The 17,507-nt window shown below is 39.1% G+C and overlaps 1 protein-coding gene across 1 annotated transcript in view; it reads right to left on the reverse strand.

The window, feature by feature from the left end:
• The window catches only part of RAB32 (RAB32, member RAS oncogene family), a 486,008-nt gene that overhangs the window by 235,411 nt on the left and 233,090 nt on the right, over positions 1-17,507 (reverse strand). The window contains exon 2 of the mRNA XM_044068829.1: positions 9,651-9,925. Within this exon, the coding sequence (XP_043924764.1) occupies positions 9,651-9,925 (275 nt within the window). The remainder of the gene's footprint in view (positions 1-9,650; positions 9,926-17,507) is intronic.

A 17,507-nucleotide genomic window follows, 5' to 3' on the forward strand; every position in this document is an offset into this window, starting at 1 on the left:
TTCATCAGTGTTAAAAGACAAATTCCATCATTTGTTCCTTTTATATAGTACTTCCAAGTGTAATACAAATTGTGATTGGATACCTCATAAATATTCATTTAATCCTGGTGGAAAAAGACCACCTAACTTGATAATCCATTTTTTCTCCTTGGTATTAAGAATGGAATGCCAACCTGCTTTAAATTTATTTCACAAAAACATTTTTTAGTATGCCTGACCAAAACATTACTTCACTGGTAAACACTCAAAAGTATAAAACTGATAATTTCCTTTAAAAGCTCAAACATGTACTTTAGTTAGAGGAAAATGTTTAATAGTCGTAATAAAACAAAAAATGCATAGTCTAAATAACCTAAGATGGATTTAACTTTATCTTTAAATACCAATGGCTTAAACAATCCTAGCAACACATCAAATCTACTGAAATGTTTAAAACCGAACAAAGTACAAATAGTTTTCCTTCAAGAAACTAATTTCAAAACAAATGACAATTACAAATGGAATCCTAAGGAATATACAATATTGGCGCAATCCACTTATAAGACAAAGACAAAAGGGGCAACAGTTTTATGTAAAACCAATGCGATTAACCCAAAAATAATTTATAAGTATGAAGATAAAGAAGGCCTTATGGCATTAGTAATAGTTAAATATAATAACAGAATATGGACCCTAGACAATCTATGCTGGTTCCCAGGCACTGGAACTGTTAAAAACACTTGGATTTCATTTCCAATAATTATAAAGGCAATTTAATATTAGGAAATTTTAACTGTATATTTGACATTTCTGAAACTACAAATAAAAGACCGCTGCGCACATCTGCAGTATCAAAAGCTTTAAACAAGTGGGTAGAATCATTTCATCTTGCAGATACGTTCAAATTTAAAGATAAATCTTTGTTGTTTTCTCATCAAGATCACAGATTTGGTACCCAAACTAGAACAGACAAAATATTTGCTGCCCAGGACTTGCACTCTAAAATCATTAATTTCTCAATCACTCCCTGCCCCTTTTCAGACCACAATTCATTGATACGAAAACTTCAAAATGGGTACAACCATTAATCTTTAATTCCAGCATATATAACTAAAATTAAAGAGTTCAAACCCTGGTTATTATCTGAATTACAGTTCTTCTTAGATGGTAATTACACCACAGAGATAAACAAAATAACGATATGGGACTCAATAAAAGCTTACATATATGGTAAAACCCGAACTTGGTATAAAAAAAAACAAAAAAAAAAAAACAGAATGGGATTCTGAATTATTAGATCTACAATCCAAACTTGTCAATAAAAGCTGAAAAAATCTAAATCATTTGGAGATGAAAAAAAAAAAGAAAGCAGAAGCATTAAACAATAAATACAATGAAATTCTAACATAAAACTAGCTTTAGAAAAACTAAAAAGTAATACCTTGGCCACTTCTCTCAAATATCAACATAATTTATCCACAAGAATCAAAATACAATCAAAAGCTAATAACATTAAACGTATCTTTCATGAAAAAAGGAAAAATGTCTCTGATATAGGTGCCATTCACTATATGGAACATTTCCAAAAAGAAAATATACATATTGAACAATTAAATCTAGATGAAAAATGTTCTAATATATAAAAAAAAAGAAAAATTAAAACTAGATCTGCAAGCACCCATATCCTACAAAGAAATTACAGATACAATAAAAGAGGGCACAAATAATAAAGCTCCATGTATAGATGGCGTAATTAAGGAAATATATAAACTTTTTCCGTCAAAGAATACTCTCCCTCTTCTATAAAACTCTACTGGAAATTCAGTCAAAAGCTTTAATGCTACCATCTTGGAAAGATTCTTTAATCACACCAATCCTAAAGGAAAACAAATCCCCAAACCTCTGTACCTCATATAGACCTATATCATTATTAAATAATGACTAAAATATTTATGACAATAACAGAATGAAAATACCACTATCCGAAACAATAAATGATCAAAATGGATTTATATATCAGACATACACATGACAATATTAAAAGGATAATTTCCCTTACAGATTATGTTAATAAAGAAAATAAAGGAACTCTTAATTGACTTAGATATAGAGAAAGCCTTTGATTCCCTAAATTGGGACTATTTATTCAAAATCCTAATGCTATTTTAATTTCCTGCATCCTTTGGTCATCTCCTAAAGAATATATATATGCAAATAATTTAACGTATGTCAAGTTAGGTGCTTTTACCTCTGAATCTATACATATAACAAAAGGCACTAAACAAGGATGTCCCATGTCAGATTCTATTTGCTCTGGCTATTGAAATCGTGACAGATTCAATTCATAACAATGTAAAAATCAAAGGAATAGATGTTTATGAACTATACAATTATAAAAGTAATGCTATTTGCTGATCACATATTACTAACATTATCTAATACAAAAGAGACATAAGAATTAAATATAATAATTGACAAATTTTACACTACTTCATTTCAATAAATCAAAATCAAAAATTTTATTTTTAAATTAAAAAAAAAAGAATTGCTGAATAAGGGGAATCGCATCATAGGGAAACAAGAATCTATCTTAAAATATCTAGGAATTGAGTTATGCAAGGATAATAATGAATTAGTCTCAAAAACTACAGTAATATTATCAATACAATTAAAATATCTGTGGAGAAGTGGAACAAAATAATATTAACATTTGAAGATGGTCTACAGATAATAAAAATGTTTTTACTACCCAATATCCTATATATATAGCTTTGGCAATACAACTGTTACCAGAAAGGAATATATTTAAAGAAATAAACTCATGCCTAATAACATTTTTATGGTTTCCTAAAAGAAACAGAATAGCTTTAATACATCATATCAGACCATGGAAACAGGGAGGATTAAACTTTCCTGATATAGAAACATATATAAAAGCATCAATATCTAAAACAATCTCAGATTGGATAAGTCCAAATTACTCTGCAAACTGGAAAGAATTACTAACTGTAATATCAATAAATGAATTTGATTAAAAAAATTTCAAACAGATAAAAATAATTTGCCATGGCAGATATGTATTAGTATGCAATATAACACAACTAAGCCCACTAAAACCTGTATGATTAATTATTACATTGACTCATTTAGGAAAATTATTAATGGAAAAGCAGATTTAAAAATCTGGTTTGATCTTTTAACACCATTTACAGTCACAAAGAACTTACCACATAAAATATATAGAGAAATTATTAATTCCTGGGAACAGAAAGGATTTCTTTGTTGGCTCTAATGCATCAAAGAACTAAAAGTTTTAGATATGCAAGTAATAAAAACAACATACAAAATTCCACAACAGGACTGGCTAACTTTACAGAGTATGCGGTCATATTCACAAGACTTAAGTATTCTTCATTTAAAGAAATAACTAAATTTACGAAATACATATATGAAATCATATATAATAACTGACATGGGAAACAGTATTTCAAAATTTTACAAAACACTGAAACTATAAAACACCACCCAAAACCTCATATTGGGAATATATAACAAAAGGACACTCAATACAGTTAACTTAAGATATTAAAACATATATCTTATTATCGATAAAATATACATCCTTTACGCAATATTGGAAAGTTTTTAATTGGAAATGCTTGCACAGAGCCTTCTTAACCCCAGACAGAATCAGTAAAATTTGTTTTTCCATAAAAGGAATATGTTGGAGATGTGAGCAAGTACACAGTGCAGATTGGAACCACATTTTCTTTGATTGTGTTAAAAGTAAGCTATTTTGGAATGGTATTAATAACTTTCTACAAGCTTTATTTAATGAATCGTTTTATTTAACTAAAGCTCTTGTATTATTAAATGTGAACGAAGGTCCTCTTTTGAATAGGTCAAACATGTATCTAGTATGGACTATACTTGCAATTTCAAGGAAGTGTATAACAAGAAGATGGAATACAAACACAGTACCAACTTTGAAAGACTTCTACAACCTACTGAAGACCATTGCATTATTGGAAATTAAAATTAAAGAACTAAGAATTTATCTAAAGCCATTTATCAACAACCATTTGGGAAAAGTCTTATTGTTGACTTGACACTATACAACAATTGATCAGACAGTCTGATAATAGTTTGGACATACTTATAAAGTAACTGTATACATTAAGATCTGATATATAGTGTCAGACTAATGTAAATAGTGTGCATAGCTATTTAAGATGTTATGTACAAATACTATGGAATTCATTCAAATGTATTTGAAAAATAGAAAAAGTTTGAGGGGAAAAAAGAATAAATAAAAAAAAAGGAGACCAACTCTATGCAGGATAACATCATCAGCATGAAGTACAATCACTGAATGATGTATACAGTGCTTGTAATACCCACAGAGAATACTATGGTTCCAATAACAGAATCCCAGGGCATAACAGATTGTGAAGATATCTTCTTCAGATACTGTAGTACTAGACCAGACCCCAAATGTTAAACAGAAATTCCCTAAGCTTACACAATAACATTTTGTCCATGAGCTTTTATATACACCCCACGCTGCCTGTCCTCCTCTGTCTGAAACTGTCAAATTGGAGGCATACGCCAAAGTAAGTTGAGACTTCTGTTAGAAAAACGATTTCAGTACTTAATCCAAAAACAAATCTGGAGGTGCCAGATATTCTATTGCCATAAGGGAACTATGGGAACTTTGGATTAAACGTATCTACAGCTTGAGGTACATCCTAGACAAACACGGGTTCAATGTAGAATTAAGAGAGAACCTGCCAGGTAATTGGAACTGCAACTGTGGGATAATTTAACTTTCTGTTTAGGATACTGCTTCATAAGCCCATATTTATCCACAGTAAAGTACAGTTGTGTACACTTACCATAGATGTTCGAGTGTATTCACTGTCGCAGTCATCACACTTGGGTTATCTGCCTGCAGACAGCCCTCAATCGGCCCGAATACCAGAGACTTAGTATTTATGCATCGGCTGCTGTCGCTTCAGTACTGACGTCAGGTCATCAGGGGTATAAAAACAGGCAGCCGATGCCATTACATCTGTTTTTCTTGCCCCAAATGTCAGGAGCCCCTCAAATAGGGAGCACAGTTATGGTGGGAAAAACACCAATAACCCAGTAATGGGTGAGTAATAGACATAGAGAGGAGAGAGAGAGACAGACAAGAGGACTGGAGGGTGAGAAACCAGGACTGCAACAGTGAATACACTCGACCATTTACATTTATGGTAAGTGTACACAACTGTATTATATTCATGTTTCACTGTTGCAGTCATCACACTTGGGTTGATTCCCAAAGCTGAGGAAAGGGTGGAGGCAGTCAAGAAGAACTGGGACTAGCTAGTATGCCCTGCAGGACTGCTGTTGCAAAACCCGCCCTGGATTTGGGAAAGATAGGTAAGTGGTAATGCTCGGTGAAGGTGTGTACAGAACTCCAGGAAGCAGCTTCTAGAATTGTCCCTGGTAGGGACTCCCCTGAGGACTGCTGTAGAGGTAGATGTTGCCCTAGTGGAATGCATTCTGACCCCCTGAGGGGTTGGTTTCCCATGGTGTTTGTAGCAGAAATGCATACAGTGTGCTATCCATTTGGAAATTGTTTGTTTTGAAATGGCCTTACCCTCTGCCCTGGTGCACAACTGACTAGTAACTGGTCAGATTTCCTTAAGGCTTTAGTCCTATCCAGGTTCCACAGGACCATGGCTAGCCTACAGAGTGGGTAAGAGTTGGTTCCCCCTTGCTTGTTGATGTACCACACAAGTGTGGTGTCTGTTTTTATTAGCAGGGGTTCTGGTGAGAGTAGGGATTTGAAAGCTGTCAGACCATACTGAACAGCTAGCATCTTTTTGGTTGATGTCCAGATGAATTTGACTTGGGCTCCAGTGGCCCTGAATGCACTTGTCGTCCAGATGTGCCCCACAGGCACAGTCTGATGCGTCTGTGGTTAGGGTCTGGGCGGCGTGGGGTTGAGTAAGGGGAAGTCCCTTGTTGTGGTTGCATGCTGCTGCCCACCAAAAAACTCTGTCCTTAGACAAGGTATGATGGTTTCCAGATCCTGAGAATGTTGTCACCAAAGACTTTTAAAGTACCACTGAAGTTTCCTCATATGCAGTCTGGCACATGGAATCAGTAGAATGCAAGAGGCCATGAACCCTAGGACCTGCAGGATTTTCCTTGCAGATAGCTGGGTTCTGGTGGCCATTTGAGTGAAGTAGCCTGTCAAGACAGGCTTGTTTTTTTCTGGAGTAAGGAATGCCATCTGGGATGCTGTATCTAAGCTTGCTCCCAGGAAAACAATCTTTTGACTGGGGACTAGTTTTGATTTCTTTTCATTGACAGTGTACCCCATGGAGGTTAGAAGTTTCTTTACAAATATCAGGTGCTGCAACAGCTTTTCCTGTCTGCCTGAATCAGGCAATCAGCCAAGTATGAGTAAATTTGAATCTTTCTCTGTCTGCAATAGGCAATGGCTGGAGCCAGGCATTTTGTGAAGACTCTGGGAGTAGTGGATAAGCCAAGGGAAGTGCAGAGAACTGATAATGCACAGATCCTGCCCTGAAGCGTAGGTATTTTCTGCACAAGTCCCTGATAGGGATGTGCAAATAGGCTTCTTTTAGGTCTAGCGTGGCTAACCAGGCATCTTTGGACAGCATAGGAAGAAGCTGCTGAAGGGTGAGCATTTTGAATTTTGGTATCACCAGGAAGGTGTTTAGAATAGAAATATCTAGGATTGGGCGCCAAGTGCCCTCTTTTCTGGGTACCAGAAAGTCCAGTATAAAACCCTCATCCGATTTGTTCTGCAGGAACAGGCTGAACTGCCTTTTATGGAGGGCAGGGATTGAAGTTGGTTTTGTGCCTCTGCACACTGGTTTGGAGGAAGGTCTGGGAACCCTTTTGGGGTTGGCAGTGAGTGGAAGTAAAATGCGTACTCCTGGGATACAATGCTGAGGAGCCATCGGTCTTTGGTGATGGAGGTCCAGTTTTTTGCATGATGGGCAAGTTTTCCTCCTAGGGGTACAAGTAATTGGGCAGAGGTGAGGACTGGAGTTGAGAAATCATTGTGAATTATTTTCGTAAGGGGGTGGCTTAGCACTCCCTGTTTTAGAAGTGGAGGCACTCCATTGCTTAGATCTCTGCATACCCTGAGACTGTAATCTGGGGAGTTTGTTTCCCCTGGGCCTAGTTTGAGATGGCCTTGAGGGGGCTGGAAAGGCCCAATGTTTCGAGGGGCAATGCCTACTGAACCTTGGAGGCTGCACTTGCAAAAATTCTTTGGCTGTCTGCATAGACTTGGCTTTTTCTTCCATCTTTTTTACAACCTCTTCTGCTTTGGTGCCAAACAGATTGTCCTTGTTCCAACGGAACGTCTAGTAATTTTGATTTGACATGGTCTGGCAAGGTCTGTTCCTTAAGCCAAGCATGCCTTCTCAGTACAGAAAGAGTGGCTGCTGCCCTGCAAGAAGCTTCTAGGGTGTCAAAGCCACAATGCAAGGTATGCTTGCTGACTTGGCTTGCAGAATGCATAATCTCTTGCAATTCTTTATTTTCTGCACAGTCTGTAAAAGTAGACAATTTCTGCTTAAGTTCCATAATATGCTGCTGGTATTTCAGCATGTGAAACTGGCAATTCAATGCCCAAATGGTGAGAGTTGCAGAGATGTATACTTTTTTACCCCATCTGTTTAAAGCTCAGGAATCCCTGTCTGAAGGGGTGGGATTTATAGCTGTAGTTGCTTTTATACCTTTAGGCCCCTGGGAAATGACCTCTGGGTCAGCAGGAGTTTTGAAAAGAAATTTGAGAGAGTCAGGGATTCTGTAGTACCTGTCTGGTTTCCTTGGAGCAGGGGTATCAGGAGTTAGACTGGATTCCATAAAGACATAATCCACAACATCCAGAACAGGAGGAACTGCTAAAGGTCTATGTTGAGGTAAATCTAAACATTTTCTGAGTCTCTTTTTGGACTGAGGATAATCCTGGCATTCCCAGTGGAAATGCTCTCAAAGTATGAAGGGTTTCACCAAAAGAAAAATCATCTGGAGAGGAAGCAGAGGGAATGGATTAATCTGCATCTGAATCTTCATAAAGCAGATAAAGGTATGTCTTCATAATCAGAAACCTCACAGTTGGACTCTTGGTCAGTTAAAGCTGCTGGGGACAGGTCTCTTTTTGTCTTAACAGGGGAAGGCTGGCTTCCCCGAATCAGCATAATCAGGTCTTCTGCCATTTTAAGCATTTGATTTTATGGCAAGGAAGCAGGTGCTTGAGTTTGGGTTGTCAGTTTTTTAGGCATAGCTCGTACTCTTGGCCTAAGAAACTCAGTAGTTTTAGACTGAACTGAAGACGCAAAAGAAGTCATCTGTGCAATATCGGTAATACGAAGAACTTCCTCAGAAGCCGGTTCTTGCACAGCAGCTCCGGACCCATCTAAGGTAGAGACATCCACAGGTTCCGTAGTCAAACAAGAGTCTCGCGGCATGCCGGACTCCGAATGGGTCTTGGTAGTGGCCTGAAAATCCACAGAAGCGGGCCTCAGGGGCTGCGAAAGCACCCGAGTACCAGCCAACTGTCAACAAGCTTAACAGAAGTATTATTGGCAGTTTTGGACCAGTGCAGTCTGTCTTTATCCTTACTTTTTTTTGGAAGATCGGTAGTTGGATGGCTTACCGAAACCGTTTCAGAATACGGAGATCGAAAGCGAAAGTATTTAGCAACAATAAAGACCCGACGACGAATAGTTTGGGTGTTGACCAAGGCACAAAACTGACAGCAAGGTACGTTGTGGTCTGGGCCTAAACAGGTGACGCAGTAAGAATGGAAATCTCTGTGTGGTATTTGCTTTCCACAGGGGAGACAATTGCTAGCTTTTTCTGACATCGGTTAGAGCAAGAAAAAAGAATCCCCAATGGGGTACTTAGCTCTAAAGACTTCAGGATGATTCAATTTGAAAATGAAAACTCAGGTAGTGGCCAACTCGTGTAAACTGCTTATGCTTCGGGTTCCTAGGCAAGAAAGACCGATGTAATGGCGTCAACTGCCTGTTTTTATATCCCTGACTACCTGACATCAGTACTGAAGCGACAACAACCGATGCAGTACTGAAGCGACAACAACCGATGCAGAAATACTAAGTCTCTGGTATTCAGGCTGACTGAAGGATACGTGCAGGCAGATAACCAAAGTGTGATGACTGCAACAGTGAAACGAAGAAAAACAACCATTGCTCAATTGTTACTTCTTTCAACTGAACTTCATTCAGCACAGAGCTGGAGCTACACAATTAAGGTCATCATCAAACCTTCTTACAGATACAAAACACTGTATTAACACATACTGTTCAGTTCATTACACCTAGATTTTGGACATTTACAATACTTCTTGTTCTAAAACATAAATCTAATAAAATATTTATCTTCAGGCCAACTTGTTTCTATTCAAACTTGCTGAATGGTATTTTTAATTCACAATCATTAATAGGTATCAGTGGTTGGTTATTACACTTCTATTTTTTTCTTTTAATTTTTAGTAAATTATATTGCTTCTGTACAGCTTCATAGAACTTTTCTGAGAATGAGCATACCCATTTAAACGTTCCCAAGTATTAAGTGTTACACAAATTTTACTCTAGTTTTGTTATGTGCCCCACCTTTGCAGATGTTTCAAACCATCCAGCGAAACCATTTTCCTTGCAAAAATCATCCATCGAAACATCGTTCTTGGTACCATCTTTCTGATCACATTTGTTAGCAAGAAGAACTGCAGGAACAGGGCTTCCATCTGGAAGCTTCACCTTACTGTCCAGGTCATTTTTCCACTTTAATACAGCTTCAAATGTGGAACATCGTGTCACATCAAAGACAATAAATGCACCAACTGCCTCCTTGTAGTACACTCTTGTCATGTTGCCAAATCGTTCTTGCCCTTTAAAAATAAACAATGTATTAACATTAAAAGAACTGGCTACATCAGGTCAGTTATGTGCTGCTGATCAACATGCAACACTTATCAAAGTCAGACTACTTCAATGGAATTTTTTTTTTTTAATGGCAATTAATTATTCAGGAAAGTTACACAGTAAAGGAAATGAAAAAGGATGTTAAAAGAGAACATGTGGTATTCAGTACATTTTTACTTATAAATAGAACTGTGTGAAATTACACCTTCAAAGAAAGCACAATAAAAATCTCTTCAGTTATAGAACTGCAGTTTAGAAGCAGTCTAACATTCACAGGTTAACACTCAATAGTGAAAATAAAAATAACTACTGCATGCAAGAAAGCAAACTAATGGTTATTCCTGGGAGTGGGGTGTGAGGAACATGCACAGACGCATGTTAAATCCTTAAGGAAATCGAAAAGATATATCCTAGGGTATTATTTACAAAACACGACATGCATGTAATACAACTGCTGCTGTTGTACAGAACTTTCTGCAGTTTGTCGAACACCTGGGTACATCTGCCTCTTTTCTCTTACCTAGTCTTAAAGTGCTGAACTTTACGCCCTAGGAAGGCACAGTGCCATTTCTTATCAGAGTTAGGAGATGGCACTTTTACTGTCAGATCTGCAGCACATGTGTTCATTCATCCTGTGGTGACTGCTGTTTTCATTGGTAAACTGATTTGATTTTAAATTATTTATACTTCTGAATGAAGTGATGAGGAGTGATTTGTGGACATACGTAGTGTGCCCTGTATGTATATATGGCCATAAGTAAAGCCCAAACTTTCCATTGTGGGTCATATCAGGATTTTATCCCCTATACCACAAAGCTGGTGGTGCAAAAACACTCCCTTTGACAAGACTTTTGGTCATGTTGTCTTCTACATGGTTAGGTGTTGGTACATGCCATTCGGCACACTAACTTTCATATCTGTGATACAGAAGCTTGTACATGTGGGTCACATGTTCAGTTTAGCCCACAAGTGGCTTCATTTCACTAAGGTTAATGATGGAGGAAGACAGATTCATGACAAAAAAGTTTTGGGCACTCATTGAGGATCCATACGCTCCAGCTTCAGGAACAGCTAGTGGTAATGCTACAGATGTTAGAAATATGTTACGACAAACTTTTCCAGGCTGTTTGCCTTGAGTTTGGTATTATGTATGCATGTAGCACGGGTGGCACAGTGGTGCGGCAGTTAAAACTGTCGCCTCACAGCCAGAGGCTCTCAGGTTCGATTCTTGGCTGGGGTGTCTTCTGTGTGGAGTCTGCATGTTCTCCCTATGTTTATGTGCGTTTGCTCTGGTTTCCTCCCACATTCCAAAACTTGCATCTGTTGCATTTCTCCCCAGGCCTCTGCTGAAAATAAGCTCTGTCCTAGTCGGACTTTCAACAAATGTTAAATAAATAAATAAATGTATCACTAAGTCACATTTCATCAAGAAATGTTGACAGACAACTGATCCACAGGAAAGGCTTGAAATTAAAACCTGTTTTATGTGGGGAACAAAATTCCATTTCCACCCGAAGATCCTTGCATCATTCTTCTTAATGCAATCAATGCTACGGTGACATGACATCAGGGTATCAGTTTTGACACTTGTTCTCCAAATTAAGACGGTATAACTGGGTCTCACTGACATGGGCATTGACGAACCTTCCACATACCATGGCTACTTTGGCCCTAGCCTTATCCTAAAATACATGATTCAGAGCCGTCTCTCAAGTTCTACACCAAATAAAAGTAAAAGACAAATGTAAGAGAAAACAGAAATATGGAGGGTGAGAAATTTTCTGTATTCAGAGGTCTAATCACAGATCAAGTATTATAGTAAGACTCGTTACTTTTGCATTCAGAATCAAGGAACAGCTAGGACAAAGCCCCCAGTTTAAACATCCTGGGCTACTGTCCCAAGAGAACATTGCTTTGATAATCACTGGCAAAAAGTAGACTTTGACTTGGAGGTCACATCCAACTTATGAATATTTATAAAGGTATTCTGGGATGACCAAGTAGGAGTTTCACCAGTGCCATCTAAGAAGTACTAGTGAAGAAAAGTGTGTGTCTACTGGCAGCTCTGGAAGAATGCACCTTTTTGCCGTTTTTTTTTTTTTCATAAAAATAATGCAGTTAGAAAGCCACTTGGGTACTGTTTAAGAACTTTTTTTAACATTGGACAATGCTTCTAATGAGCTCAGACTTGCTGACATAGTACTTGAGCAGCCCATGAAAATCCATGAATAGAATAGGACTCTCCTTGGTTAGACTAGAGACAGGAAAACTGTCAAATGAACTGCCCAATTTAAATTAGGCATGGAGGAGTGATAAGTGTATATTGAAAAGCTTTCTTATGAAAGATGAGGTAAGGAGAGAGTTTCCAGAGAAAGGATGCAACTGAAAAATTCACCTACCTGAGATAACAGCCTCTAGAAAGAGACCTTTTTCAAGACAACAGCTTAAAATCTGAATAAGCAACTAACAGAGAGATAAGTGAGCCTTTTTCAACATAAAGCAAATGCTCCATAAAGGAAATGGATCCCTGATCAGTGGCCAAAGAAAAAGGAAGGTACCATGACAGCAGGCCTTATAGACTTCATGGACTGGAGCTTTGGTCTGTACAAACATTATCAACAGGTTTGACAGAGGAATAACTAGTGCCAACCGCAGAGAGCTCATTCAGAAAATCCTCTCATTTCACCTCTTAACATTTTTTGTGTTGAAAAATAATGTGAAAAAGAAATGTCGGGAACCATTCTATGCAAAACTCCATCTGATATGGCCATTAGTCAAACTAGAACAGACTAGCCCTTAGAGTCATAATTAAAGCTAGAAAGCCTTAGCCAGAAAATCGAATCAAACATTTATAAACTGATGAGTCATAAAAAACTGATGAAGCACATGAACTCTCACACCCAAGATTATGCCTTTTGCTTATGACTAGCCTTGAGACTAAATTCTGTTGTCAGTGGTGGGAATGAAGACAAAACAAGAGCAGGCCCTTTGGCCAAGCCATTCATTGGGGGGGGGGTCACCCTTAGGTATTTTATTATTTATGGAAGAAATAAAAAGACCACAGAAAGGGCAATTCCACTTATTGAATACCCCAGGTCATCAAAGGATTCAGGGAAAACTCAACATCCATCACAGAAAATCTGTATGAAAGGTTGGTGGTTTCCCATTAATGTTGACTGTGAACACAATTTGATTGGTCTTGATTGTCCAAGTCTCATGGCTGCTCTGCTCAGGTCAAAGACATTTTACCCCTGACAATCTATATGGAGGTGCACTCTTAGTACCTGTAGGTAATGGATGATTGCTCTAATTTCTAGAAACATTGCGCAAACTTTCAACACTTAAGATGAAAAATACTGTGTCAGTGAAACAGACAATGACCTGCCCAACACAAGGATGAAGCATTTATGGTCAGCATGGCCACAGTAAGAGGTGAAAAATGAGAGAACAGAACTCGGATGCTTCCTGCAAGCAACTGCAATCTTTCTGGGTACTTCAAAATAGTCTTACTTTTGGGGCCACTTAATCCTCAGGTTGCAGTTTGGAATTGTCAAGTGGTATTTTGCACAGGGTACCATCATGACTGAGGCAACCACTACACTAAACTCCAAGGGGAAAGGTTGACCAAAGAAGAATGAGTGAAGAGAAGAAAATGGAATGTTGAGCATTTTCTTGAAAGGTCGTATGCTTGACTAGTCTTGGTATCTATGTAACAGGCTATAGCTAGTCTAAGCTGTGCTGACATTGGGTGGGACTTATCAAACTTCATATTGATCACCAAAAACAGAAAAATGTTAACCACCACATTTTCCAGATTAGACAGTCTTTGCTGTCAGTTACTACGCAGAAGCTGACTAAGTAGCGAAACAAACTCAACCCTTGTAGATGCAGATGAATGGTTATCACAGACATGCACTCTGAAGTCTGCAGCAGAAATGAGGCAAAAGTTAAGAGTTTGAAACAAATTATGACTAGCTCTTATCAAACAGCACAGTAATCTTTTTGACTACTTCTTGATCTGTGTTAAGAACCAAACAGCATATCTAGTCTTCCTCAACAAGTAAAGGGAGGAGGGACAGAAAGAAGGGTCACCATATGAAAGAACTTTTTACAGATACTGGAATGCAGGCTGCTCAAATCTAAAAGAAACGTTAGAGGTCTTATGTGTTTAAAGTGGTACTACAAAGGAACTTGAAATATGAGAGCCTGCTTTAATTATGTGGAACCTTCTGGGCAGCAATATTCTTGAGAAACTTAGGGCTTACTTCCTTGTCTGCATCTTCTACATATGGAAACAGCAAGAAAAGGAAGGAATAAACAATTTTATATGAATCAAAGGCTACCGTGCGCTCCTTGTCCATATCCACGTATTCATGGTGAAATAGCTTGAGTTATAAAAGAAATATCTCCCTCTGGCTGCCTTCTTCCAATGGAAGTCAGATTGTGAGTCAAATTTGCTGCTGATCACCCTTGCTGTCCCAGGTGCCTTGAAAGCACAGGGAGACTGACTTCTGCACAAGCATCCTTGCTGGACACCAGTTGGAGACATCTAAAATAGTTCAGCGGAATGTTGCTGTAAGTGTTGTAGGCTTCTGTTCTGTGGAACTAGGTTTTATACAGATTTCTCTGCATCCTGGTAAAGACTTATGAAGGGTGAAAACTTCACAATGAGTAAGTCAATGGTCTGCTTCTTTTCTATAGCCTTCAAAGTTATTTCCCTCAAATCTCAACAGTGTTTGAAAGGTGACTAAGAAAGATGCCTTAACATCCTCAGCAAACAAAATACAGTGGAGCAGGGAGTACTAATGTATAGTAAGTAAATTTCCCACCCTGGATACTTGTCAACTGACTAGTACACAATTTGGACCAAAAGGATGCCAAATATAGACAAACGGAGTTGTGGGCCTTAAAGGACAACAATGTGATTCAATGCTCAACTTCTCTGTCTTTTTTCTCACTAAAAATGGAAAAACATCAATATCTGTGCAGTGAATGAGACCTGGTTCAAAGCTCAAGAGTGCACCCCTGCATTACCAAGCTATACTCATACTACACTTTGGCCATCTAACCTGGACCGGCACACCAAAAGCGAAGGTGCGTCTACATTCATTAAGGATATTCACACCTCCAGGCTAGTTGCACAGCATAATGCATCCGAGGTTATCCAAGTGCAACTAACTCTGGGCAAAACTGCAATCCAAATTGTAGCTTGCTGCAGATCCCCCACCATGCCCCAAGATTCCTGCTCCTCTTTTCTTGATATACTGGAAAATATTAGGGTTCAACTAAACACCATAATAATGGGAGATTTCAACTACCGCACCACTGACTGGGAAAACTACTCATGTACCAACTCCTTCGCTCAACGCTTTCTGGAATTCAAAAATTCCAATGCCCTGGATCAACTTATCCACACCCCCACCAGGGGCAACAATATCCTAGACCTAGTTATTACCAACATGAATTACCAGTGTTCCACACCTGAAATCAACTCCTCGTTGGTCAGATGGGAGCATAAGCTAATCACCCTAGATATCCACATCCCTCCCCCACCCCCCATTACGGAAATCACACTAAAATATTTCTCCAAAGCAAACTTCATGCTTCTTACAACATAAGTGGCGGACTTTATGACACCCATGCAAATGGACAATACAGTTACAACTGCTGAATCCCACACAGATGCACTCTATAAGCACTTACACGAGTGCATGGATCGTGCTATCCCAAACAGAACCAAGATGTTATCCTCCAAAAAAAAGGAAGCCAATCTGGTGGTCCCCTGCCATAAACAAACTCTACAACAGAAGGAAGAAACTGTTGCAAAAGAGAGTAAAATCCCATGATTGGAGGAATTCCCTGGTCAGCCTCAGTATGAAGATGAGATCCCTTATAAGATCCTCCAAAGCTAGTTACGAAAACAAAATCTCCACCGATTCTGGGGACAACCATAAAGCATTCTATAGCTATGTCAAGAATCTCAATGGCAACACCCAGATCTGCTCTGAGTTACAGCACAACAGCATGCAAATTACAGAACCAACTGATATTGCCAACGTCCTGGCAGATAGGTTCAGTGCTAACTTTACCCCCCTCACCCCCTAAAGGGCCCATAACTATACAGGAAGAATGCAGAGTCCCTGTAATCACAACTACGCAGGTAAAAGCTGCACTCTCTAAAGCCAAAAACACAGCATCCATGGGACCGGACAACATCCCAGGCTGCGTTTTACACAAACTTCAGAACGAACTGGCTCCCCACCTAAGCACCATGTTCAATCATAGTCTCACATCAGGCTTTGTGTCCACTGAATGGCGCACAGCAACAGTTATCCCACTCCACAAAGTGGGAGCCACAACTGATCCTGGGAACTATCATCCTATTAGCCTGATGAGCCTGGTCTGTAAGGCCATGGAACATATCATCACTGAACTCAAACAAAGACATTGGTAACCTCCAAACTATGGACCCCATCCAGTTCGGGTTTGTGAAAGGCAGATCATGCCTCCTGAACCTGATCAACGTCTTTGAGACAGTCACCAAAGCTGTAGATGAGGGTAACATGGTTCACACAGCCTATCTTGACCTCACCAAGGCTTTCGACACCATCCCCCATTCTGGAATTATAGCCAAACTCACTAAACTTGGTATAAATCCCTACATCACAAGATGGGTTGCCAGCCAATTGGCTCAGTGACAGAACCCACAATGTAAAAGTTGCAGACTCCAAATAGGACTTCAAACCAGTGACAAGTAGAGTACCACAGGGTTCAGTCCTGGGACCTCTCCTGTTTGGTATCTACTTCTTTGAGGTACAGGCTTACACAGAAGGCCTTTGGCTAACGAAGTTAGCAGATGACTGCAAACTAGGAGCCATAGTTGAGTCCCCAAATGATGTGGACATCCTACAGAAGGGCCTCACTGGACAGATGCCTGGTGTCAGAGCCATGGCCTCAAGTTCAATGCCAAAAAGTGCACCGTCATCTCTTTTGGTAAAAACACTGTACCCATGAACTACCACATAGGCGGCAGTCTACTTAACGCCGAATGTGTGATGAGACTTGGGGACCCAGATGGACAGTAGTCTCTCCTTTGATAATCACATCACCACAGTACTCAGGAAATCCTACGTGGCACACCATCGCAAAAGGATTCTCATCTAGGAAACAAAGAGGTCATTGTTCCCCTCTATTTGACACTCATTAGACCCATTACACAGTACAATGCCCCTTTTGGAATGCACCTCACAAGACATCTGCAGCAGCTGGAAAGGCCACAGAATTACCTCACAAAGAGGAGTACTGGCCTCAAACAGATGCCCTACACTGGCCATCTCAAAAAACTCCAGCTTTACTCTGTAGCATATTGCCTACTCCGAGGTGATCTCTACCTAACATATAAAGCCATGTCATACCTAAAGAAATCCCAATCCCTCTGAGCTACACGCTCTAGGGACCTAAACCTTGTCACCACAATAAACAGGATATGCTGGAGGGATAGATTCCTGTCCCAGAGACTTCCCACACTTTGGAACAGGCTACCCATCT

The sequence above is a fragment of the Protopterus annectens genome, chromosome 1.part0, assembly GCF_019279795.1.
Source record: "Protopterus annectens isolate FY-2018-M chromosome 1.part0, PAN1.0, whole genome shotgun sequence".
Classification (NCBI taxonomy): Eukaryota; Metazoa; Chordata; order Ceratodontiformes; family Protopteridae; genus Protopterus; species Protopterus annectens.